Here is a 27659-nt window from a genome sequence, read left to right as displayed (position 1 = left end):
ACCTTTTAGGCTTTGTTTGCATGTTGGCCATGCAAGCACAGCAGCTGTGGAAAACGTGTCTCAGGAGTGACAATGTTTTGGCCCCTAGTAATTGTGAAGGAGCCGTCTCCTCTGTTTCTAGTATATGAATGCAGAGTCAGGGAGGCAGAGAAGTAGGAACCCGTTTCTTTCCTATAACCTTAATGCCTGACACCAACTGTCAATGAATCCCCCTTTCCCTCATCCTTTTGCTAAAGAAAACAAGTGCCTTAATTTGCTTTCATAATAATCATAATTTAAAAAGAGAGATGAACTTTGGGGGGGGGGGAGAGAAGAGGCTGGCCAGCAGCAATATCCACATCCCTCTGCCATGGCATTGCTTTTTTCCCTTCTGCACTCCAGGTCAGGATGACACCAGATCCCGTGTCCCTTCTCTTGACCTGAACTATCAGAGGATCTCCAAGTAAAATGATACCAGTGGAAAGGGCAAAGGTCTCCTAGCTCAAGGTATCAAAGTTGGAAGGGAGAAGTTGAGGGAGAAGGAGGTGGTATTCATAGCACAAGGGTGGTGACAACTTGGAGCAACATATGCTGCATGGACTGCCTTGGGTTATAGGCATGCCAACATAACAGAAGTTCCAAGAAGGGCTTTGGTGGGGCTTTGTGACAGTGAGATATCATTGGGCAGCCTCTCCCCAATGTGTGCACTCAATATAGAGCATCATAAGAAGCTCCCTGGTAAAAGTCAGACCTGTCTGTCACAGGTGATCTATTCCTGAAGTAATTCCTGGTAGCAGCTCTCTTGGGTCTCTGGCAAGACACTGTCCTTCCTGTATCTGTGAGATGCAATCCTCTGACGGATTGCAAGTCGTCTCATCATTATCTCGCATGGCCCTCCTGGGCAGAGATGGTGGGAGTTGTAGTCAAGCATTTCTAGAGGGTGTGAGCTTGAAGAAGCTTGGTACGGAGTATAGGCAACAAATGCAGTGCTGGGAGCGTTGGGCTGGCACATGGGAGATCCAGGATCTAGGTCTTCTTGAACCACGTAACTTAACCAAGTCATGTTGAACCAGCCAGTTGCTCTCATTCTAACTGCAGTGGGGTAGTGGAGCCAGGGCTTGCAAGGCTGAAGCTGTGGGACATTGTGAGTGGCGGAGACGGTGACACTATCCACCATCTGTTCCCAAAGATTTCCATTCCCTCTGAGTTGAGCTACAATCCTCACAGTAGCTGGGAGAGGCATGAATTTTCCTGGGAACGGTTTATTATTTCACTCTATCCGTGTTGGAATTAAAGTATCTGAGAGTGATTTCATCCTGAATGGACCAATAAGAGACATTTGCTTTGCAAAAGACCCGCTCCTTATCTGGTGATAGGAACCGACCTGCCATTTTTGGATTGTCCTGTTTGGGAGGTAGCATTTGCAAAGACTGTCACAATGAATGCCTGGACTTCCGCATTTATCCCTATACATCTGTACCTCCCGTGTTTGTTCTGTAACTAAAGTGGGGGTATGTGCACCACCTTGAACTTATTGAAGGAAATATGGGCTATAGATGCCACTCATACAGTATATAAAATAATCAGTTATAGTACCACGTGAACTCATGAAGCTGCACTTTATTGAGTCAGCCTGTGCATCCATGTAGCCCCAGTGCCGTTTAGTGCCTGGAGGGAAGCGGTTTGTCCAGCATGTCAAGGAAGGGTCTTTCCTGGATGTCCTGCCTGTGGTCGTTCTAAGTAGAGACACCAGGATGGGGTTAAAGGCGCTGGGGCTCCCCCCCCCCCACAAGGCATTCCTGCGACAGAGGCCCTTCCTCCTCTTATGGAACTGCACTCATGCTTTCTAACCTTGATTGGCCTTGAAACTGGGAAAGACTTGAAGGAGCCGGAGTCCGGTTTTTGTTTGCTTTGTTTCGTTTTTTTCAAAAATAGCAGCACTGGCAGAGTGCGAAGGAAGGTGTTTCTCTGCCTCGGCCGCGCATTGAGCGAAAGGCCGGGTGGAGGCAATTAGTTCTTCCTGTTTGTTAGTCGGGTGCTGGGTGGGGAGAGGAGTGATAAAAGAACGCCTAGCCTTGCCTGAGGAACGACTGAGCCTGTGAAGCCCTGAGAGGCCTGTCTCCTGGCTGGGAGGTGAGGCATGTGGCGCAGACAGTGACGGTGGTTGCCAGCTGTTTTCCCAGGAGGACCGGCAAGGGAAGGGGAACGCCCTGTTCTGTGTAGGACAAGGAGACGCCGCTCTCTATCTACAGCCAGGGCACGTAGCTGTACCTGAAAAATTTAAAGCCATTGTTTATGGAAAGGAAGATGTAATTCAGTGGCCTCCATCCCAGCAAACACCCCATGCACTCGCCCCACTCCGATTTGTTTTTATTGTTGTTGTTGTTGTTGTTGTTGTTGTTGTTGTTGTTGTTGTTATTGTTATTGTTATTGTTATTGTTATTGTTATTGTTATTGTTATTTTGGCAGGTGAGCTTGAGGAGGAGAGGGCTTTAGGCAGCAAATATGACCTGGAGGGCTGTGCTTAAGACCACCTCCAGACAGGTATACATAGCTCACTATTTGGATCGCTTTTGGTGCTCTTTGGTTCAAATCAAATTATGGTGTCCACCCAGGTTTTGACTTAGAGCAATCCGTCTTGATCCATATTTGGAGGATTCCTAATTAGCCCATCCTGTAGCTGGTGTGGATGGATAGTCTGCACCAAAATAGAACTGTGGGTGATGTTATCTGAGGTGACAATCCTATTATGTATTCTGTAGATTGTGGCTTTTAAAGGGATGATGGAGAAACATCCCTCCTCTATTTTTATCCTCTCTCTCTCTCTCTCTCTCTCTCTCTCTCTCTCTCTCTCACACACACACACACACACACACACACACACACACACACACACACACACACACACACACACACACACACACACACACACACACACACAGTCTCATTGATACAGCACTATTTTAGATAAATGAGATACATTGGTGGTATTATGTGCATCATGCTAGGAAAATGCATTGCTGTTTCGCTATGTCACTTTATTTAACAAGTGACCTGCTGAATGACGGCCACAAGAAAAGACAAGGCAAGGGGGCAGGAAGGGGTCTGTCATTACTCAAAAGGGGAAAAATTGGGGCAATCCAAAGACCAGTCTGAACGCTTCTCACAGGAGAAAAACTTCGATCATTGTGAACAGAAAGATGGGCCAGATTGCTCCAACCTCCCCCTAATGGATGTGCCCTGACTTTCTCTGATTTAGCTCCATTCCCCAAGGTCTAGCAATGTGAGTGTCCAGCCTCTGACTTTTACATTCCCAAGAATAGTGCCTTGATGGGAAGGACTGGGAAACACAGAGCATCACCACCCACTCTTTGTCAGGGCTTGTTTGTTCTGTATTTTGCTCCTGCCTCCTTACTGCCTTTGATCACTCATCAAGGTGTCTAATCTGAACCTGGTATCACATGTCCGAAAACAACATTGTGTCAGTATCTGGCCTTGTAAAGAGCCTTCATGCCTATTTCTTGCTGTGGAATTCTTTCCGACATCCATCCATCCTTCTTGTTCCAAATATATTATTGCGGTGAAGAGTAATTGAGTTGCCATGAGTTCTGGGAATGCTGCCCTCAAGAACTGGGAAACAATCTTTTGGTACATGGCACCTTAGACGTTTGCTTTTCCAGAACTGGATCCTGAGTTGAATCATGCTTAAGTCCTATTGACGTACATTCTAGTCTCTTATACGATTAGCTGCACAGACCCAGTCATCCTCTGTTTGCTTCAGCTCACTGCTAGTCTGAGGACCAAGTGAGGCGTCACAGTCTATAATCCATCATTAAAATTGTTACCATGTTAATACTGTATTCAGGAGACCATCTTCCTTGTCTGAGGTCAAAAGGTACAACAGAGGCAATCACACACAATAAACACTTAAGGGAATGATTCTTCTACTGTCTGGCTATCTGAAATAAATAAGGAGACACTCACTTAGCAAAGGAAAATACTTGAGTTTAAGATGCTGTGCCAGAGGGCTGCATCCTTGATTGGCTGGTTTATGGAATTTGTTCCTGTGACGCAGGTAGTGATGCATGACTTTATAGCCGAAGTGGGGAATATTTTGGGTAAGGACTTAGTGTGGAGGCCTACAGAAATAGCACTTTGTGATCTAGCTCTGACAGATCCACAAACTTGACTAGAAAGCCACCTTAGAATCCTGTGCTGGAAGATGGAGTAGCCCGCCTGAGTGGGCAAAATGTGAAAGTCCTTTGCTTCTCAGTAAAATGCCTTCATTTTACTGAGAGGCATAATCTCTTCAGGTGACCATAAGAAAGGTGTAGGTTCCAGCAGGATACCAGTCTTAGTCTGTCCCAGAAAAAAAAAAGAAAATAGTGGTACCTTAAAAACAAGCACTCCTTTGTCTGGCATATTCTTTTTCTGCACTGCAACTCACTTTATCAGATTCATGGAAGTAGGAAACTTACTATCAGTTTCAATAGTGCTGATGGCCCTCTCTAGAAGCAAAAATGATAAAACTGAGCCTTTCATGCTTTGGCCACCTCATGATTGTGGTGTTCAGCCTTGTGGCACCTGCGTGTTGTGCCCTCACAAAGGCTCTAGTCGTGTTTTCCTCTCACTGCCACCAGTGGATTACCTCAATCCACAGTATAAATGACGTTTGTCAAAACCCTTGTCTTGTGAATGCAAAAAGAACTTATTTATTGAAGTGAAGCAAATTTAATAATCATAGAAGTTCTTCAGATGAACATTGTAGACAAGCAAATATTAACAGGCCTCTCAGTACATACTTTTCTCTAGCCATATAATTACCACCTTCTCTACCTATTTTCTTAACCAGCTTTATCTCTCTCTTAGTATCTGTTCCTTCTCTCTCTAACTAACCAGTCCTTAACTCTTTTTGGATCTCATCCCAATCTCTATCTGTATATCTCTCTCTTTCTATCTGACTCCCCCTCCTCCTGCCAAACCTTCATATATCTGCTGACTCCAGCCCTCCAATCCTCTCATAGGCTCATGCAAATTAGATCATTTTGAGTGGCATGAGTGATGTGGGGTGATCGTCACAATGATAAGACAAAACTCTGTGAAAAAGACAATAATGTGGGGAAAAGTTGGGGACAGCAGAAAAAGAGGAAGACCCAATACAAGATGGAGTGACACCTTAAAGGAAGCTACAACCTTGGATTTGCCAGACCTGAGCAGGGATGCTAAATGGTAAGACATTTTAGAGGCCACTCATTCATAGAGCTACCCTATTTATTTACTTATTTATTTATTTATTTATTTTATTTATTTATTTCATTTATACCCCACCTATCTAGTCAATTGTGACCACTCTAGGCGGCTACAGGGATAACTTGATGGCATAGAACAAGTACTGACATACAGTTGTGTTGTGGGGTTTTTTTTGTTTTTATTTAATAAAAAAAAATTAAAAATGACGCACATACACAAATCAATATATATATATATATCGTTCGTTCGTTTAATCGTTTAGTCATGTCCGACTCTTCGTGACCCCATGGACCAGAGCACGCCAGGCCCTCCTATCTTCCACTGCCTCCCGGAGTTGGGTCAGATTCATGTTGGTTGCTTCAGTGACACTGTCCAACCATCTCATCCTCTGTCATCCCCTTCTCCTCCTGCCTTCACACTTTCCCAACATTAAGGTCTTTTCCAGGGAGTCCTCTCTTCTCATGAGATGGCCAAAGTATTGGAGCCTCAGCTTCAGGATCTGTCCTTCCAGTGAGCACTCAGGGTTGATTTCCTTTAGTATATATATATATATACTACAAGCAAAATTATGAAGAACAAATGATTCACCTTATCAGCATAACATCCATAACATACAATATAACATAATGTGCTTCTCCCCCCCTACCGGGATCATTTGGAGATATAATCAGTTTTGTTCCCAGTACAGATGTGTAAGGATTTTTGACAACCTTTAAGTAGTCAGGGAGAGAGTTTTATGGTTGGTGATGTCATCCATATTAGAAGAGACAGGGAAACCACTGGGAGCCATAAGATATTGTCTCATCGCTACCCAGACCACTAATCTGCTTAGTTCAATATTTGATTAAACAGACTGGCTCTTTCAAATTTCATGCCAGGAGTCTTTCCCATCCCTACCTGGCGATGCTGTAGACTGAGTTTAGACATCTCTATATAAAATATATATCTGTTGTATGCATGGAACACTACGGTCTGCAAGTACCATATGCAAATGGAGATGTCTTACCACCTCCTGGCTTCAGTAGGCGTGGAGGCATCTCCATTTTTGCTTGCACTGTGCGCTATCAGCAGTCCTTTTTAGTTGAGATGCATGTGATAGAGAGAGATGTGGCAGAGAAGCAGTGTTCTCAGAAACCAGGGTGAAGGGAACTGCCAGTTCCTTACAAAGAAGATTAAAAGACGGAAGGAAGCATTGGCTTTTATAGCGGTAGAAAGAGTTGGTTCACTTTCTGCAAGATAGAGGAAATGAATTCATGGCAGTATCCAACTTCTCTGATGTATCCCCTCTACCACTTGCAAGAACAAGCATCTCCAAATAGGTGGAACAGTAAAGAATCCTTTGGCACCTTAAAGCCTAACCTATTTTATGACGGCATGAGTTTAAAGCCCACATCATCAGAGTTTCATATATATGTAGTGTGCATTTTGAAAGCTTTCCCCCCTTTTATTAGAAATTGTACTATATAAACTATAACACAGTACAGTATCAAACACTGAAACTCTAAGGGCTGAATCTAAGTTTTATCTAAGAAAATCTAGCTGGAGTAATAATACCATAAACCCTCATTGATGCCAATGTATCTGTCCCAGTTTGGGCCACAATTGGATTTAGTCTAGGAGTGTTAAATCACATTTTTCCCTTATGGTTCCCACTTTCTTTTTCCTGCTCTTTAATTATGCAGTAAAATGGTCTCTGTTTGCCTCAGACTAATTGGTTAATTAAATGTAATGGGCGGCATGGCATGTTAATCCTGGCCTATTAGAGCCTATGATATGTATTTCCAGAATGTCCTATGTTTGTACAGTTCCCATGGTTAGAAATTCAATGGCAGAGGTTCTGGTCAAAAGGAAATGATGGGCAGAAAGTCCCTAAGAGCAACCATTCCTCTTACAGCAAGACAGTTACCACTGTGGAGACAGCAGCAAATAAATGAAGATTCTCCTTTTTCCTGGTTTCTTCTCATTTCTGTAGATCCAAGAGCAGATTTACTGTGAAACTAATGAAGTTTGAACATCAGGGTCCCTCATCCCAGAGGGGCCCTCAGAAGCGACTTTGGTCCAGATTAAAAACCAGAAAATATGGTGATCTGTCATGGAACAACCCCATTGAGGAAGATAACGGGGTTACCCAAACCTTCTTAACGGTTGTGAAGGGGCCCCCATAACAGTTCCAGCTTCAGGGCCCCAAAATTGTAGGTCCGCCACTGTGTATATCCCTTCCGGGAAACAAATGATATACAGATTTATTTGTGTTCCCCTTTTAGAGTAACCTTTTATTGTGTCGGTTTGAATTTCAGAATCTGGGTTTCCTTGGCAACGAGGCTAACAAGGAGGTGAGCTAGGGAAAAGATGTCCCTGCCCAGACCTCATGGGGGAAGGAACTGGGATGTTGTTGTTACCAGTGTGCAGATGAATCCCTCCTCCCCCTCCCCCTCCACATAAAAAAGAGGCCAGGGAAGTTCATTAGCCTCCGATTGACGTTTTTCTGCCTGTCACGTGGGCAGACATAGTCGTGTATGTGCGCCTGCAGTCCTGGGGTCCAGATATACATGAGGATTTGTTTGCCAAGTGGGACATGGAGAAGTGAATGTGCAGGAGCCTTCCTGAGCCAGAAAATGCAAAGGCAAGATGTTGGCATCCGTCATGCCTGGGGCCAAACTATACATTACAGATAGCATCTTATTAGCAGCTGAAATCTGCTTGTGTTCCACAGATGTGCTGCAGGCAGGCCTATGGGCAAATAATGCCTGTGCCTATCTCCTGATGAGCCATTGCAAAACAAAGCAAGCCGGTTTGGCCACTGAAGGAAGTGTAGGAAATGTCCGGGATGTCCAGGAATTTTCAACATGTAAGGAAAGCCTTCTTCTAATGATGGGTCATCTGTGGTGTAAAGTGGCCCCCAGGGAAGGTGGGAAAAGACACCTACTGTAGCACTAGCAGGAGATAAAACTGTCTAAACTGTGCTGCTATAGACTGCAAGTGGGGATGAGAAAGTTACAATTTTGAAAACTCTCCCTACGCCATTCCCTATAAAAGCACTCTAATTGCTACAGAAGCCTAAGCACTTTCTTTGGCATGATTTTATGGTTCCCACTTCCTGGGTCATCTGTTCACTATCACGACATGGTACAGTCCCCCCACCCCTACCTGTATCATGGTGTGGTACAGTCCAGGAAACAGCTAACCTGAATTGCCTTGCTTAATGCACTTTCCTGTTTTCACTGGCCCTGATTAATTCTGTCATCCCTTATATGATACTACATATTTCAAAATAGCACTTAGTAGGTCTGCACTTTAACCTAATAGCTAACTGTCTTTTAGGGCAGCTTTTAGTTACCCAGTGTGGAGTAGCGGATAGAGTGGTGGACTAGGGCTCTGCACACCAGGTTCAATTTCCTAACTCTGCCAGGAAAACTCACTGGGAGCAAGAATTGGCATGTTCCAGTGGTAAAACCATGCCTTTAAATATCTCAGTTACCTTGAAATCCCTATTAGGGTCGCTAAAAGTTGGTTCTGACTTGATGGCACATTACTAACTAACTAGGGTAGCTTTTATTGGATATAAATATAGATGGATGTTTACAAACATAAATGTGTGAGTGTAGGTATGTAAAATAGCATAGAATATAGGCTATTATGGATATGTCATTTTACCATTTTATGTGGTTGTGTGTCTGTGTCTGTATGCACACCTATGCGTGTATGTTTGCACAATCGCACACAATGGCTTAAACCCAGCTGTTACTCCCAACTAGAATGGACATACAGAATGAGACATTACACATTAATGAGATTTACTCACCAACCCCCCATTCATTCACATGGGTCTACTCTTGTTGGGACTAACAGTCAGAATTTGCCCAATATTTTCTTGGTGTTACCATCATTAATGTTGATGTTCTGTTGATGGTGATTGACCCGCTTGGTTCTTGATTTTGTTCACATCAACAACAAACTGCTGTGTGTTCTCATGTCCTTCCGTGTATTCTCCAGCTCACAGGCTGCTCAATTATTCATAAATATTGGTTTTTTTCTCCATTATGGTTATATTTTTCAGGAGGTCCTAAAATGCCTCATTAGTGCTGTGCACAGCTTCAAACGATGTCCCCTGCTAGCTGCCTGTGACCCTGCATTATCACTTCAAATTTGCTGTTTCAGATAAGAATCCTGAGTGCTGGCTGGATGTTACCACTTGAAGTACTCCTTTGTCATTTCTCCCTTGTAGATTCTTTACCAGCCCCACTCCAAGGATTGAAAATGAGATTTATTTTTTTTAAAAAGGGGGGGGGTCGCCTACACAAGCTGCACAGGGTAAAATTGTCCCTGGGCTGTTCTGTTTCAGACCCCTAGTGAGGAGCACATTTGAAGGCACTTCCCTGTATGTGACAGCTGTCAGCAGATTGATCAGCTAAGAGCACAAGGAGAACTACTCCGATGATGCTTGCATTCCAGAGTCTGTGACCAAGTTTCTGCATTCTTTCTAACTTGTGGTGTACTTGACAACATGTATTTCTGTAAACGGCAGTGATGTGACTTGAGACAAGGTGTTGAAGGGGCTGTAGTCCTATATGAGAATGCTGGAAGGACAGGAAGAAATCTGTCACCAATTTAGCTTTGTCTGCTTACACTGCTCACTGCTGGATAGCTTAAAGGTTTCGGTATCGAACTGGGTAACAAGAGGTTGGGAGTTCGATTCCTTTATGTTTCTCTTTGGCAGGGGCTGGACCAATGATCCATAGGGTCCTTTCCAGTTTTGCAGTTCTAAGATGATGATGATGATGACTGCATCTGTTTCCGCTTGTCTTCTCTGCAATGTGCTAAGTCATGCTTAAAAAAAGACATGTTTCCCCCCTCTTGTCTCCAGATTATTTTTTCCTCATCTGCCATGTCATTTGGATTATAAACCTGATACCCTGTTTCCCTGAAAATGAGACCTAACCTGAAAATAAGCCCTAGAATGAGTTTTCAGGATGCTCGTAATATAAGCCTTACCCCCAAAGTAAGCCCCAGTTAAGTGAAACCCTGCCCTCCACCATTGTGCAGCAACCAGAAGAAGATGACATGGCTGTATTTGAATAAATGTAGCTTGTTCTACATGAAAAAAAAAATAAAACACTCCCTGAAAATAAGTCCCAATGCATTTTTGAAGCAAAAGTTTATATAAGACCCTGTCTTTTTGCGGGGGGGGGGGATGGGGACATGGTATTATGACTGTTTCAATACTCTCCCTAGCCCATCCATTTCAAGACCAGTGTACATAGAAAATGATTGTGTCTTGAAGGAATGTCTTAGCTTAAATCTCCCATTGTGCATGTTTATCTTCTCTGTGGGAGGGGCAGTTGTACTGACCACATGTGCTTCCACCATCTCTATCAGCTGATGTGCTTTACTCAGTGCTATTTGGCCTCTAGGGGTTCCAAAACCACCCACCTGCATTCTCTCAAACCATTGAGGAGGGTCCGTCTCAGGCCCTCATTCATCCAACATCTGAATATCTCATTTCTTGTGGCAGCTATTGAGGTTTTTGTAGCTGTGTCTGCGAGACCCACTGAAGCTGCTTGCCTCTTGCATAGACGTTGAAATTCTGAAAACAGATTGAGGCGCTGACTTGTCATCGGAGTATTAAAGACTTCAGAGACGAGTACAGTTTGTACAAAATATGTGATTCACTTATTCTATAGAAAATTCACTTCGATGTACACCATTCTTTATTAGGTTGGCGTTCCTGTGAAATATGACAGTCAATCGAGGTGTGTGAATGTGTGTGTCAGGAGGACCATCTTGTATCCTGTAAACTGCCTTCACATGTGACATGGGGGACTTTCCCCTTCACTAATGTTAAAGAAAGATCACAGGTTAGAAGTAACACATTGCAATATCAGGCAAAAGCAGTTTGGAAAATAAAAATAGAGAAGGCAAAAGCATTGTGACACTTTAAAGACTAACTGCTTTGCTTTAATGTGAGCTTTTGTGGACAAGTCCACTTTTTCAGAGAGTGATAGTGTGGTATTTACACCCGGCAGTGTCCTTTAAGGTCTCTCTTGATACTCAGTTCCCATCCCAGGAAGCATTGTTCTGTGAACAATGATGGCGACCAAATTTATCCCAGATTATAGATAACAAGTAGATACAACATGGTAATGATGAATATCTCTAAGTAGTCTGGGAACATCAGCAACTTGTGCCCAATAAAAAACCAGTTACTTCATTAAAAATACAGTCTCCCGGCAATGCTCCCATGTATAAATATATAAATATTTCTCATGGAGTCCCACTCTTATGTCTGAAGTGGGCTTCAGTTAGTTTTGAAAGTACCGCAAAATTTTGTCTTTGTTATTTTTTATTTCTCTTTTGTTTTTGCCTGATCCACCAGCAGAGACTAACGCAGCTACCTCTTCTATAAGTAATAATGTTACTCATCACCCATGACATCAGTGTTGTTGTTTTGGGAAGTAATGTAATCACTACCAATGTGTTTCAGCATTTGGTGCAATGAGTAATGTTGTTATTTTGGAGAACATGGCACAAGCTTTTTAACTGTGTCTTGATTTAAAGAAACAATTAAAGTGTAAATGTACTTAGTAACGGTGCTAGTTCTTCTTGAGTAACAGATAAGAAATTGCATTTTTAAAAAGGCATCCCTAATGCCTAGTGTTTGCAATAATTGTTCAAGTCTCTTGAAGAATAAACCACTATTTCAGTCAGTTTAAATGTATGGAATTGGCAGGGGTGGGATGGGGGGCACCTTTCTGAGTCAGCCTTGATTGCACATCCATAGTGGAATGTGATGTTCTAAGACCCAACAGATTAAGGTAGTACTTGGGAAGGAAGCACCTTTGCCCAGGACCACTATCTCTCTTCTGGGCTCTCTGAGCAGGCGCCAGCTGTGCTGCCTCAGACCTTCAGACTGACATCGCAGCTTGCAAAGAAGGCTGGAGGTGGGGCAGGTATGTTGGGGAGTGGCAAGCAATGGGGGGGGGAGGAGCTGGGGCATGTCAAATGCATGAAGCTCTCCTTTCACTGTCCGGAGCACTCTGTCCTCCCACCCTGTTGTAAAGGGATCCCATCTCCTCTCAACACCTTGCTGCATACCAAGGCACAGTTGGGTACAGAAATACAGCCCAGCTGGCTGTCAAGCAGTTTGTAAGTTATAAATAAATTTGCAGGTCCTTCACAGCTTGTGGACTGTAAGTGTTATTGAACTATGGTTGAGACAGATTAGTTACCCCACTCCTAGGTGACAAACTTGCAGCAGCCATTTATGTTTTGGAGGGAATGAAATGCTTGTGAGGGGATGAAGACCCTCCATAGATGCAACAACTGCTTCGTTCTGTGTCTTTTTTCACTTTTTAAGATGCTGTTTCCAGACCTTAAAATTGGACTACAAGTCTCATGATTCCCAACCTCTGCCAATCCCTGCTGTTCAGGGAGAATGGAAATAGCAGTCTAACATTATCTCAAGAGCAGTAGCGTAATGGTAATTAGGAAGTGCAGGAACCACTCCTGGCGGGAAAAGTCCAAAGCGCAGGCAACTGGGTATAAACAAACGAGGAGCACATAATTTATAATTTTTTTTTTTATTTTTATTTTATTTTATTTATATCCCGCCTATCTAGTCAATTAAGACCACTCTAGGCGGCTTACAACAGAGTATAACAATATACATAGTTAAAAGCAATTCTATGTAAAAAAGGGAAATTTTAGACAAGGTGGGAGAAACATTAGGAAGAGGGAAGAGAGGGGAGATCGGAAGTTAGTGATTGTTTATAGCTTCCAACTTCCCATCCGAGACCAAACCACCTTTAAATATCTTGCATACAACAGAGGGAGCATGCTAGAATATACTGTTCCTGGGAAGTTTCATTTCTCTTGCAATTGACATGAGGATTGCAGCTAAACTAATAGGGAGCAGGGAAGCCTGGGGATGTATGGCATATGATACCCCAGACCCTGCTACTCAGAAGGTCCTGCAGCTTCAGTCCTATGAGCCTTGATGCCACTGCATCACTGTTGAGGACTCTAGCCTGTGTGTATGTGTGTTTTAATGGTTAAACACCCCCACCTCCAGAGGTGCTTGCTTTTTTCAAGCTGGCCACTTGAGGCCCTGACTGTGTTGTACTCTTACTCACATAAATCCCCTGCCATTAACTAGCCTGGCTGGGAGTTGCATCTGGAGTGTCACACCATTTCCAAGCTTTGCTTTACCAGAAAGACACAAGTCCCCCCTCCACCTCTACCTCCGAGTGGCTCGCACTCAGAAAAAAAGCAGGAATACCATCCAGCCAAGCATGAGCGGCTCTTCCAGTGGGAACGTCCTGCTCTTGAGACCAAAGAATGAGAGGTAAACTGAAGCTGCCTTTTGGTTGAAACCCAGTCCAGTGGCTCCAGTGGGGGAGCAAGGAGGATCACTGGATGCCCTCAGCTCTGATGCCATGGTGGCCCCCGTTGGTAAAATACAGCTCCTGGCTCACCTTCTTAAACGGAAGGTGGATTTTCAAAGCAAAATATTGACTCATAATGAAATATGTGGGCTAATTACACGCCACGAGTCTAGACACTCTGGGAAGAGGCTGCATTTATTTATAATCCCCTGCGTTGCCTTGGCATACGTACCATACCCCATTCCCCAGCTTTTGTAAATGCAGGAGCATTATTAATAGCTCTAACATAGCACACTTCATCTCCAAAAGCACTTGAGAGAGAGAGAGAGAGAGAGAGAGAGGGTATAATTAATTAATCATTTAATGCTTAGGAGCACTTAACTGCACATCGCTTTCTCTACACACATACACACACGTATACAGAGCACAGCATAGATGTTAAGCCTCTCAGCATATTTAACTCTCTGTTCCTATTGAGTGCAGCCTGGTGCCAACACAGGAAGCGGCTGGAGAAGCTCTCTGAACAACTCCTTCATGCCTGCGTGTTGCATCCGGTTAGGGAAAAAACAGGAAATATCTACACAAGTCCCCATCCACACACACACACACACACCATTTTTACAATTTAATGCTTGTACACTTTGCCTCAAGAGCCAGGGTGGTTCAGTGGATAGTGTGACAGACTGGGACTTGGAAGACCTGGGTTCAAATCCCCATTTGTCCATGGAAGCTTACTGGGGGTTGGCCCTGGTAAAAGCACTCCTTCACTATGTCACATACCTTGACAATTCTAGGAGGGTTGTCATAGGTGCAGTGCAGCTTGATGGCACATAACTCTGCATTCTGCTTTCTCGGCTAGTCCGGCAGTGACATTCTGCGCATTCACCATGTCTCCAAACTGTTCTCAGTTCATTTTCTGTAATTCTCTCCGAGGGCCGTTCCCCTGTCTGCCCCCTCCCCATTATCTGTGCCTCTCCTCACTCATCTGTATTGATCAGTTTATGGTGGAAGGCATGCTTGAAAACTCAGGTCACCTTAGGAAGATGAGGGGAGAAACCGTTGGCTTTCCAGATGTTTTGGACTTCCAAGTCCCAGAAGCCTCAGCCAGCATGACTAGTGAGCACTGATTCTATGGTTGAAACTGTGTGTCACTGCTAGTTGTTGTAATAATAATAACAATCATCATCAGCATGTGCCATCAAGTCAATTCTGATGTATGATGATCCTTTTCCAAGATTCTCCAAGTACAGAATAGTCAAGTTTAGTGTTCCCTTCTTCCAGGGGCACCCTGGGACTGTGCAGCTTGCCCAAGATTACAGAGGCTGGCTCTTTCCGGATGTGTAATGAGGAACTGAACTCCCAACCTCTAGCTCCACAGCCAGAAACCTAACAAACTATCCAACCAAATAAAGAATCTTTGGAGGACTGCTTTTGTGTGAGTGATATAGCAGGAGTTTTTCTGACATTATGTAATTTGCAAATTATCTTGCAATGTTTTATGATTGATCTCCAGGACATAAACATGCTCTTTGTTAAATCTGAGCCACATCACATCTTTTGAACACTATGATGATTTCAGCTCTGATGACAAGTTATTTGTAAGGCCCAGATTTTGCTCCCTATGACATCCTATAGTTGTGCAGAATAGCAACTTTTACACAGTGAACACGCTATTCAATTATATTCCAAATCCCCTTCTGCCTCACCAGTAGTCTTAATACAGTCAGTGGAAAACTCTGGGCAGGCCCCTTCCCCCTCCTCCAAAGCCCAATTCCGGAGATCCACATGAATTTAATACCCCCTCCTCCAAATGCTGACCAGGGATGGTAAGCATTCCTTGGATTCCTTTCTTAGTTTCTACTCTTTTCCTCTCTGCTGGTATAGGGAAGAAGGAGACATGAAGATGACAAAAAAGCTAAGGCAATACTAGGCTGCATCAATAGAAGTATAAGCACAAAGGAAGAAATAGTAGTCTTCTACTTTAGCTGGCTAAACAGCTCCGTAAGTTAGGCATCTGGCTGAGGAGCTAGAGGTTGGGAGTCTGATTTCCCCACTGTGTATCCTAGAAGAGCCAGCTTGTGTAGCCTTGGGCAAGCTGCAGAGTCCCAGGGCAAGAATGGTAAACCAGAGTATTCTCTACCTAGAAAACCCTGGAAAAGGTCTCCATAAGTCAGAATTGTTGTTGTTGTTGTTGTTGTTGTTGTTGTTGTTGTTGTTGTTGTTATGCTTTGGTTAAGCCTCACCTGGAATACTGTGTTCTATCTGGGAATCCCAGTTTAGGAAGGATGCAGAGAAGGTAGAATATATCTATCAGAGTGTAACCATGATGCAGAAGGGTCTGGAAATCAAGCTCTGTTAGGAGCAGTTGAGGGAGCTGGATATGTTTAGCCTGAAGAAGAAAAGACTGTACAGTAAAATGATAGCTGCCTTCATATGTCTGAAGGAGTGTTACATGAAAAATAGAGGAAGCCTGTGTACTGCTATCTAGTATGTAGGAACTTAACTAAACGATTCAAACTACAAGCAACACTATTGTGATGAACCATGAGGAAGAACTTCCAGGTGGTAATGGGTACTGGTAGTAAAATGGACTAGCTAAATAAGTGGTTCTCAACTTTAGATAGTTCGGGGGTTCTTGGACTACAACTCCCAGAAATCTTGACAGCTGGTGATGAAGACTTTGGGGAGTTGACATCCAAAAACACCCGAGTTAGTTGGGAACCACTGTGCTAGATGATGGTGGAGTCCTCTGCTTTGGAGGCTTTAAACAAGGCTGAATCGCCATTGTTCAGCTATACTTTAGCCATGGATTCTTTCATTGACATGGGAATAGACTAATATTACTCTTGGGATTCTTTCCAACTCTATGATTCTGTTCTCATACTTTAATCATGGAGTTCTAAGGCAACTCCATGCTCAAACCATCAGGCCCCTGGACATCATCTGACCCATGTAGAATGGAGTGGGGGGGGGAGAATCCAATTTCCACTCTGTTTGAATTTCCCACTTCTATTTTAATAAGAAAAGTCAGTGGTGCTGCACTCACTCCAACTGAAAGTTGCCTTGATCAGAATCCTGCTGCTGTTTATGGCTGCATGAGGGAAATTGTGTAAGTCTTGGTGGCAAAATGCCATTCATTACTGAGAGGTTGATCACAGACCTGGATGTGTGCCCTGTCACAATCACGCAATCAGGCATGCACCCAGGAAGGCAACCATCCCTTATCTAATGAGCAGGAATTTGCTGCTAAGACTTACACCATTTCCCTTATGCAAGCATAGGTAAATCAGAAATGGGGTTCTGGTCATTGTCTTCTTCAGGTGACCTTGCCTCTACTTCTAGGTACGAGAAATCATTTAGTTGGGGGATGTTTTATTTAACTGATGAGATGGCCTTTGTTGCGGGGAGACAGTCATACATTTTGGGTCCTAACTAAAATACTGCTATGGCAATACACACGTATTTTCTTTGAATTGATTGATCATTTAATTGGCAAAATAGTTTGTAATCAGTTTACAGGCTTTAAACAAACAGCACTGCTGTCCAATTATACAAGGACTCTTCTCTGTAATTGGTGTTATTTGTGCATGAACATGGAAAATTGGAGGAGAAATAACACGTGAGCACTAAAGACACTCCTAGTGATGAGTATATGTGTGTGGATGTGTGGGATCTTAGCAGGGAGAAAGCATAAGAGAAGACAAATCTTTTTTCATGGTTCCCTGCTTGCTGATGTGGGTGGTCTGCCTGTAATACGTCCTTGTTTTCTGCTTGGCCTCCGCTTCACTGCAGGAGACAGACAACTGTTTCTCCCTGTAAGAGTGGGGTTGAATCCTGCATAGCACTCACACTGGCATAAGGGAATCCTTGCTCACAGGGTTGTAGCACCAGGGATGAACACATCATCTAACACCACTATCCTTCAGGTTTCCCATTACTTCTGAGCTTTGCAGTAATCTTCACAGTAGCTGGAGGTGATTCCCTACTGTAATGTGTTTTGCCGTTGTTTGGTCATGAACGGGCCATCAAGACCCATTAGCTTTACAAAAATCCTGATACAGAGAAATACCACTTTCCTAAACACCTTTTGCTACTGAGGCATTGTTCAGATGAGCTTTTGTCCCACTACAGTATTCAGTGCATTGTGGGGGTGGATTGATTGGCTCTTTTTTCTGGTGACCACACAATATAGTCGCTAGAACAGACCAATTTGCCCACAGGGCACTCCAACCCACACCTTTTTTGATTTTTTTTGGTGTGGGTTGGTGCACTCTAGTTTAATCTATTTCCAGTGTGTGCTATCACTGGGAGCGGACTAAAATCAAGCCCTGCAGCTGTCCAACTTGTCAAGGTTCCTTCTGGTGTCAATTTCTCTTACAATGGAATGGCTTAATAAGCAAACCAGTTCAGGTTATCAGCAAATTGAACACTTCCCCTGCTCCTCTGTGGAGTGTCAGGGGAAGTGAAATTACTATCATTTTTACTCTGCTCAAGCATTTCTGTTGCACTGAATGACTGAGATTTTTTAAATTGCCTTTGTATGAAGTGCCAATCGGAACTGTGGCTGCGGACAATTTCTTGATCAGCGCTACACACAAGACAAAGAAATTTTTAATTTAATCTAAGTGATTCAGTGCATCAGTGATGATCTAGCACAGACAAAAATAAAAAATTCACTTCCCCTGACTCTCTGCAGAGGATTGTGCTCCTCAAAGGGCCTGTAGACATGCCCTGAGTTGGAAGATACCATATGTATATACTTGGGGCTTCCTCAGTTTAGCCAGCTTTGCTATTCCAATTGCTGTGTTAAGCAAAAATGGGCTTACTGCATTGTTTCTGAAGTTTTTTTATGTTGTTCTTCACCAGATCATGTTATGCACTGTAAAACTGAATCTTAGATCATAGTAATCTGGGAGAATATTCAGTACTGTGAGAAGCTATTAAATCTTCTTGTGCAGGCACAGGAAAAACTCTTGTGTGTTAATATCCCAGTTTCATACAGGCCAGATTGAGAAAGTTCCTATTACATATCCAAGGCCCAGATGAGTCAGTTTTTTACCATTGTAGTCACATATATTTCCAAAGAAGTAGCCATGCTAGTCTGTCTCAGCATGTTGGCTAAAATAAAGGGAGGATAAAAGAAAGGTGGCAGGAGAGCCAAGACATTGCAGCTCTGTAAAGGCTAACATCTGTATTTCAGGGCAAGCTTTCTAGGACCAAAATCCACTTCTTTCAGGGTATTGACAAAGTTTATTTTGATCTACCTGAATCTGTTAGTCTTTAACATGCTGCAGTGTTATTGATCTCCCTCACCTTTATTTTTGGTCTCATTTTAAAGTGGCTTTTGAACTTTTCTCCTTCTCGAAATTAACTGAAATTGCTACCTTTTTCATTATGTAATGACATCAGAACTTTACGAACTGCTGATCTGTGGCAGGCGGTTACTCTACTGTGCAGCCATAAGAGAGCCCTGCTGCAGGGTGATCAGTATTTGAGTCCTGTGACGTTCTTCCCTCCCCCATTTAGGGAGCTCACTCATGTAACTACATCAGCAATTAACAGTTACAGTTATGCTGCAAATGGAATATGTCCCTCCTCCATTGTAGTGGTACTGTAATGCAGTAAGATCTTTCTTGTTGGAAAAAGGAATTGATTGTATGTAACAAGTTAATTGTCAGTAGTTCCCAACAAGTTCTAATTATGGGTCAGGGTGGATGTGATTTAAATTGTTAAAACATTTGATATATTTTTTGATGATTTAAAGCAAAAAAAAAAAGTTTTTTTAAAAAAAAAATTTAAATAGTGATTTAAATTAATTTGATTTTGAAAAAAACCTTGATTTTCATCCCTCCTGTTATGAGTAATACAAACATGAGCAGTTGCTAAGGAAAAATCAGGGACCTGGGGCTGCTGCTGCTGTGTTTTATCTGGGACGGTCTCTAATGGTTAACTTGGGGGATGAGGCTAGCAAACTAGGGTACCTGGGAGCCCCGTATCCCAAAGCACCCTGTACTGGGCGTCAGCTATTTTCGGCAGAGCTAACAACAGCCAGAATTAAATGTCATCCAATGGCAGAGGCTGAATGAATTCAGTGGGACTGTCTAGTGCTTCAGTCAGGTTTTTGGTATATCACATGCGTTGGTGGTGGTTGTCCCAGAGGAGATGGGCCAATTTGCACCTCCTGACAGCTACAGAAGCTCCGTTAATGGGAAAGCAGCCGTGATCCAGCCAGTGATAAGCGACCAGCACAGAGGCTGCCATTTTATACGACATTTACCTTTTCATGTGCCAGACAGCTATTTTCCAACAGCAACAGGGAGCACCTGGCAGTTTCTGCAGCATAAAAGGGAGGGAAAGCTAGACAGATTAAATTGCACCATCAGACTGTCAGCATTATTCTTGCTGTGGTTCACCTTTCGAGGCCCAGATGTGGAGGTAGTTTTTTTGTTTGGGTCACCTGTTTGGGCCATATCGTGTGAAGATGAGACAGACTGGAAAAGACAGTAATATTAGGAAGAGTGGAAGGCAGGAAGAGGCGAGGGAGAGCGGATGTGAGATGGATTGACTCAATAAAAGGAAGCAAGATCTTTGATGGCATAGAAACACAGCTCATAGAACCCCCAAGGGACAGTCAATTGATATCCCTCCAGAAAAAAATAAGCTACATCAACAGCTAAACAGTTCTTTCAGCCAGAATGTGAGATTTAATTTCAGAGAAATCTCCTCCCTCTCTCCCTCCCTCTCTCTCTTTCTCTCTCTCTCTCTCTCTCTCTGTGTATGAGAGAGAGAGAGAGAGAGAGAGAGAGAGAGAGGAGATGTGTCATCAAGTTGCATCCAATTTACAAGGATCCTAATAGGGTTTTCAAGATCAGTAAGATATTTAAGGAAGGTACTCCTTAAATGGGTACAGTGTAAGCAAGGCCAAAGTGTGAGACCAAAAAAAAACAGCAGATTGCAGTTTGAAGCTCTGAATGAAGAAGCCTCAGAGGAGGCATTGCAGCTTATTTATTTAAAAACCATCAAAGGGGCAACCTCTGAATGGTGGGTCATGAAGAAGGAGATGTGTCTTCTCTGAAACACCAAAGGGATGGGTTGGGTTTGTTTGTTACCATTATAGTCATATTATTTCCAAAGATGTATCCATGCTAATCTGGCCTCAGCTTGTTGGCAAAGTGAGGAGAGACTGGTTCTGAACTCCCAAACCCAAATTCCTCATTGCAAATATTCTACATATTGTCATAAGAGCTGTTTCTCTCCAGGAACCCATGATTTTCAGGTCTGTGAAGGGAGATGAAGGAGTTTTTAACTAACGGCGGTCTTGATTTTGGGATCATTTGAGATACTCTCAGCGGGCCTCCCCTTAAAACATGAGATACCACATTTTAACTGGGACGTCAGGCATGGCTCCCATTCAGCTACTGAAAATCCTTTTAGTTCCTGGCCTGAAGCAAGATAACCCCACTGCTCACACTGTGAGACCAGGTACCTTGGAGCCCATAGAACAGGATCTCCGTCTGCGCAGGCTAGCTGATTAGGGCCCATTAGTTATAGTCAGCACCTGGACAGCAACCTGAGCAACAGAAAATGGGGCATCTAATCAGTCTTCTTTGCTAGGTTGAGATGTCTTCCTATTTCAGTTAGGTTTATTGTTTCCAAATATTCCTATTTCAGTTTATCGTTTATTGTTTTTCATGTGTGCATTAGCATATGCGAAAGCATTGCAATTCTGTCTCCTCCTTCATAATTTTTAGTAATGTAGTAGTTCTTTTTTGATGAGATGCATACGACCAAGCTAGGCAACAGAGAAAACAGCAATGCAACTGGGTAGAATTGATGAAAACATGGTTTACATTTTTAAAATCTGATTTTTTAAAAAATGATGAATTTTTTAAAAAAGGAGTTTTTAAAATTTAAATCATGACTTAAATCAATTTTTAAAAATCATTAATTTTTATCCACCCTGTATCTTGTTCTCCCTGGTGACTTCTTTCCTCTAGTTTTGGAAAAGCTATACTGTAAGAGTGCAATCTCAGATTGGTACCCTGAAACTTTCAAAAGTACAATATTTTTTGTAGGTGGTTTGCATTTGTTCATACTGGATGGGGGGGGGGAATAGCTGCCAGTCCCACACACTCCTCACAGTCCCTGATATTAAGGATCATGACACTCAAGGAGGCCAAAAAAGACAACACGAGGAATGAAGCTTTCTTAGTCATGCCCCCTTCCTTCTGGAACAAGCTTCCAGCAGAGATTTGCCAAGCGCATCCCTCTCAGTTTTTAGGAAGCTAATTAAGGCTGAATTATGCAAAGCTCCCTTCTGCTAGTGTAAATTTGTCCTGAGATGTGCACATGCGTTTTAATTTGTGTATTTTATTTAAAAGTAGCTTTGGCTAGCAACTGTTTAATTGTATTTAATTGTATCTTTTTGTATGCATTATATTATGGGGTTTTTTTTAGTGCATGTTGTAATCCACCCAGAGAGTGGAAACACTAATGGGGTAGTATAGAAATGGAAATAAATAAATTAAAAATTACTGGGAGTTGTCGTCCAAGAGGTAACCTTTTTCTAAGCTCTGATTTCAGCACTGGTGGTCTTTCTTTCTTTCTTTCTTTCTTTCTTTCTTTCTTTCTTTCTTTCTTTCTTTCTTTCTTTCTTTCTTTCTTTCTTTCTTCTTTCTTACTTAATTACTTAATTACTTACTTACTTACTTACTTACTTACTTACTTAGATTTATATACATTCCCATTAGTGCTGGAGCACTATTCTGGGTGGTTTACAAAGTAAAAAACTACTACAAAGAACTAGCAAAAACATTATCTAAAAATTCAAGCAAGAGCACAACAAATTTTCAGAATAAGGCAAGACTGGAGGTGAGGCATTCAGATGGGGTCAATGTGAAAGGCCTCCCTGAATGAGCAGTGTTTTAAACTGCCTCTTAAAGGAGTACAGGGAGGGTGGCAGGTGTAGCTCCTCAGGGAGTTGATTCCATAAGCTTGGTGCCACCACCAAAAAGCCCCTACCTCTAGAAGATGGTGTTTGGGTCTCTCTCAGGTGCCTACATGGAAGAGCCTGGCCTGAGAACGTTTGATGGGTCAGGTGATGACACTGGGGAACAATGCTCCAACAGTATGACTAGTGTGGTAACTGTGTGTGGTTCTCCATGGCAATGGTAGCAGCTTTATTTAGAAAACTTTGTAGCATGAGTTCCCAACCTTTAGACTGTGAACCCTGAGGGGGTCACAGAGTGTTTGCTGGGGGTCACCACAATTTTCAAAGGAGTGGGACACACCCTTCTCCGGTTGTCTTCTGCACATATCCCATCTCCTCACTTTCTTGTATCCCTCCCAAATTAACCCTTCTTTGCTCTGCATTGTGGGGCTCCTGGATGCCTGTCCCCCCAACTGTGCACTCTCCTTGTCCAATATCAATGATGGTAGTTCCTCAGCTCTAATGTCTGGCTTGGGTGGGGGACCAGGAGAGGGAGGAATGGGAGGTGGGATCCAGCCACAACCCTTATGAGCCAGGCTGGCCGTGATGGGGGTTGAGAGGTGAGGAGGCAGCAGCAGGTTGGAAGGGGAATCGGAGAAATGGGGTTGGGGAGAGAAAGGCTACCACCACCACCACCACTGGTGAAGCAATTTTGCCCTCTCCTCACCTTCCCTGCGCACCGCATCCACCATTGTAGGACAGATGGCTGAGGAGAAGAATGTGGTGATGCCACCTCTTGAAGGGTGGATGAAAGAAGTGACAACTCCTTTCCTGAGGGAAAACTCCACCTCCCCTATTAAAACCGAGTTTTAACCCACTCTCAATACAGTGGGGTCTCTACTTAAGAACTTAATCCGTATTGGAAGGTGGTTCTCAAGTTGAAAAGTTCTTATGTTGAATCTGCATTTCCCCTTGTAATGCATTGAAAACCATTTAATCCGTATCTGCTCTTTTCCGTCCATAGAAACTACAGTGGAACCTCTACTTCAGAACTTAATCCATTTTGGAATGGTGTTCTTAAGTTGAAATGTTCTTAAGTTGAAGCAAAATTTCCCATAGGAATGGACTGAAAACCAGTTAATCCGTTCTGGCTGTTTTTTGTTATGTAGAGGTGCGTTCGTACATTGAAGCATTAGTTCCCATAGGAACTAATGCAAAGCTGGTTAATACGTACTCTACCACTAGGGGGAGAATTTTTTTTAACCTAAAATGACCTAAGGTTAAAAAAAGAGCAGGAAAGGTTTTTTTCCTGTTCTTATCTTGGATTTCTGTTCTCAAGTAGAAGCAAAATTTAGCAAATGGAGCTGTTCTTAAGTTGGATTGTTCTTAAGTAGGGACGTTCTTAAGTAGAGACCCCACTGCACCTCCCTTCCCCAGAACCTGTTAGGGGATTGTCAGGGTGGAGGTGCGGATTGCCCAGATGCAACTACAAGCTTCGCATTAAATATTAGGTTAGAATTATACAGTGGTGCCCCGCACAGCGAGGTTAATCCGTTCTGGATTAACCTTCGCTGTGGGAAACATCGCACTACGGAACACAAAAAGGCAAAACTACGGAACACAAAACGCTGTTTAATGCGTTCCAATGCCATAGAATACTCACTGTTGTGCAATGTTTCCCAGGGGCCGGCAGCCATTTTCGCGCCCTCCCCTCGCACAACGAGGGTGCCAAAATGGCTGCCATCAGCTGTCCGGCGGGTCCAAAATGGCCGCCGGAACAGTCGAAAGGGGCCGGGGCGCAGCGTTTTCGCGCCCTTGGTAAGCAAGGGGAGTGCGCGAAAACGCTTCCGGAAGCCCTGAAATGGTTGCGCGCAGCCATTTCGGGGCTTCCGCAGCGTTTTTGCGCGCTCCGCTTGCATACCAAGGGTGCAAAAACGCTGCGCCCCGGCCCCTTTCAGCTGTTCCGGCAGCCATTTTGAAGCCGCGGAACAGCTGATCGGTGGGTCGCAAAGCGAAGGTCGGTAAGCGAGCAGCTTACCGACCTTTGTTCTGCGATTTCCCGCCTATACGGGCACCGTTTTGCGATCACATTTGCGATCGCAAAAACGGCCTTGTAGAGCGAATTCATCGCTCTACGAGGCGCCCGTTGTGCGAGGCACCACTGTATTCTGAAAAATCAATTTTAATGTGTTTTCTTTATTCTATAAAATGCCTTTTTATGCAAACGTAGCAGGGGGTTTCTCAGGTTACTTGGTTGTTATAAAAGGGGGTTGTGACTCCAAAAAGGTTGGAAAATACTGCTTTATACCATGAGCAGCCTTCTGATGTGAGAATAGACCAATGTCTTGCTTGAAATGTAAGTAGCAAGAGTGGGCATGCCGAAGTTCAAATCACTGTGGAGCTCAGTCTGCGTGACTGTCAGATAGTCACATGCCCCTGGTTTGGTCTATGATCTACCTCGTAAGGTTGTTGTGAGAACAATGAGCAAGAACTGTAAGTTCTGTTTTGATTGCCTTGGGGGGAAAAGGAAAAATGAAGAAATACAAAGTCACTGATGGAACTAGAATGTAGTCTCGAAGAGAAGCTGTCATTTTTGTGATTGATGCCTAATGCTGTGCTGTCTTTCATATCCTATTATACTCAAATGTTCGAGAGCAGAACTGATTAAATCTAACTTCCTCTTCCCTTTCTCATTCCTGGTATAGATTCGAAGACGGCGCCCAACTCCTGCTACTTTGGTCCTGAGCAGTGACCAGTCATCACCAGGTGAGAACAGATACATAATATTAGACTGCGTGGAGTCGTGGGTTGGAGGGTTGCATTAGGACTGGGGAACTATCTGGTCTGTTGATTGCAATAAGGGTCTCTCTCTAGGACTGGGGAGATCCTAAGACTGGAGAGGCCTGAGTTCACATCCTCTCTCAACTTGTTATCCCTCATAGAGTTGCAGTTGTGAGGGGGGGGAAAGGGGGGGATCCACATGCCACTTTGAGCTCTTCAGAGGAAAGATGGGATATAAATCTATGAATAAATAATGTGAAGTCCAGATCAGGCTCCCCCACTAGTTTCCTATTCTTTGGAAAGGATGAGATCATACGTGAGGAGGCTTTAGGGCTGTGGTGTGTGGCACAGCCCATGATCCCCAAGATTTACTGTTCAGCTCATTGTGCATTTGAGCCTCCTGATTCAGCAGCGAGAAAAAAGACATGGGCCCTTAGCCTGTGTCAACTGCTTCCATGGGCATTGATCACTCCCTCTTCTGTCTTGGTCTCATATCGCTGAAATTCTTGGAACAAGATATGCTCAGAGGCCTGTTTGCTAGGCCCATCAGCTTCCTGAAGGGCTTTCTTCTCCCAAGGCTATTACGCTTATTTCTGCTTTATTATGTGGTGGCTAAATTTCAATATAGGACTGTTGCTGAGTGAAAACCTTGTCTGACTCTACAGGTAGAAAACCTGTGGTTCAGCACATCTTGTGAGACTCCCATCCATCCCAGCCACCTTAGTCAAAGATTAGGAATGACAGAAGTTGTAGTCCGACATCATCTGAAGCACTGCTGGCCTCTCATCTCTGTCTAAGCCAGGAGAGCTGTTGCAGTCTTTCCAATGATGCTCCTGTGATAACATTAGAATCTTCACGGGTAGAGTCTGAATGTGTATTCCTTCCCATGCTCACAGTTCCATGATGAGCCAACTCTTGAATGGCATGGGACCATATTGGACCTCTCATTTCTTTCTTTTGATTGGGCCTCCAGCAAGTAGTTCCACTGGCAATTCATGACTCATGCAGCGGCTATAAATGGCTGAAGAGATCTTTTGAGTGGATGCTTTTGTTCCAGTATTTCAGTCACTAGTGCCTAGCTTTGCATTCTCATGGTCATCTTAATGTCTGCACAAGATGATCATATTTAATCCTTATACAGTACTTAGTGCTTACACAAGATGATCAGGTATTTAGTATAATTTTAACAGGGTTAGTTGCCCTACACTTTCTGCCAGTAGATCCTTTTAAGTGTGTGTTTTTTAGATGCTTGCATACATTTTATTCTCACTTGATATGATCTTTTTAATATTTCCATGTTCAATCATTTGTAATGCTTCTTGTATATTGCTTTAATTCCTGCCTCTTTTAGTGACCAATGAGACACTTGTTAACGTCCAAGACCAAGGATCTGAACTCTAGTCTCCTGAACCCTAGTCCATCCCTCCATCCACTACACCTCATTATCTCCTAACCTCTGATGCTCCTTCTGCTGCACTGTGTCGTGATGGGTGTTTATAGAGTTAACTGGAAAGTGATAGCTTTTATAGTATTTATCCTAAGAAGATTTCATGGACTGACCAATCCATGCAATTAAGTCTGCTGTGGATGTCCAGAGGGTTTGGGCCTTCAACTCCCATCAACTCAAGCCAGCATAGCTAATGATCCCGAGTGGCACAGAAATGCCCTAAATAAATAAATCATTTGCACCATTATTGATCTCCCAGCCTTACGAGGTTTTTCTCCCATCCAAAGTAAAGCAGCCTTAGTTGGAGATGGTGATCCAGAAGACAGAAAGAGTGGTAGAAGATAGAACCATCAAGATAACAAAGCAGAAAACAGCAGGGAGAGGAAGGATTAAGCTCCTTTCCAATTAACATTTTTTGAAAGTGCTTTGAATTAAAACAGGGTGGTAAGTGTAAAGGTTCCCCTTGATATTTAGTCAGTCGTGTCCAACTCTAGGGGGCGGTGCTCATCCCCATTTCCAAGCCGTAGAGGCAGCGTTTGTCCGAAGACAGTTTCCATTGTCACGTGGCCAGCGCGACTTAGACACGGAACGCTGTTACCTTCCCACTGAGGTGGTCCCTATTGATCTACTCACATTTGCATGCTTTTGGACTGCTAGGTTGGCGAGGAGCTGGGACAAAGTGATGGGAGCTCACTCCGCCGCATGGATTTGATCTTACGACTGCTGGTCTTCTGACCCTGCAGCACACAAAGTCTTCTGCAGTTTAGCCCGCAGCGCCACCACGTCCCTTGATTTAAATCAAACTGATTTAATTCATGATTCAAATTTTTTTAAATGATTTGTTTAACAATTTAAATTTTAAAAATCTCTTTTTATTTAAACTGTGATTTAA

General features: G+C 43.4%; 1 protein-coding gene across 2 annotated transcripts in view; it reads left to right on the top strand.

Moving 5' to 3' along the window:
* PPP1R1A (protein phosphatase 1 regulatory inhibitor subunit 1A) overlaps positions 1-27659 on the top strand; it is a 108786-nt gene that overhangs the window by 30440 nt on the left and 50687 nt on the right. For both annotated transcript variants that reach the window (XM_078384717.1, XM_078384718.1), the window contains exon 2: positions 25245-25305. In XM_078384717.1, the coding sequence (XP_078240843.1) occupies positions 25245-25305 (61 nt within the window). The remainder of the gene's footprint in view (positions 1-25244; positions 25306-27659) is intronic.

The sequence above is a fragment of the Pogona vitticeps genome, chromosome 2 (assembly GCF_051106095.1).
Source record: "Pogona vitticeps strain Pit_001003342236 chromosome 2, PviZW2.1, whole genome shotgun sequence".
NCBI lineage: Eukaryota > Metazoa > Chordata > Lepidosauria > Squamata > Agamidae > Pogona > Pogona vitticeps.
The sequence above is the reverse complement of the archived record's forward strand: the minus strand, read 5'-3'. Positions and strand labels throughout refer to the sequence as shown.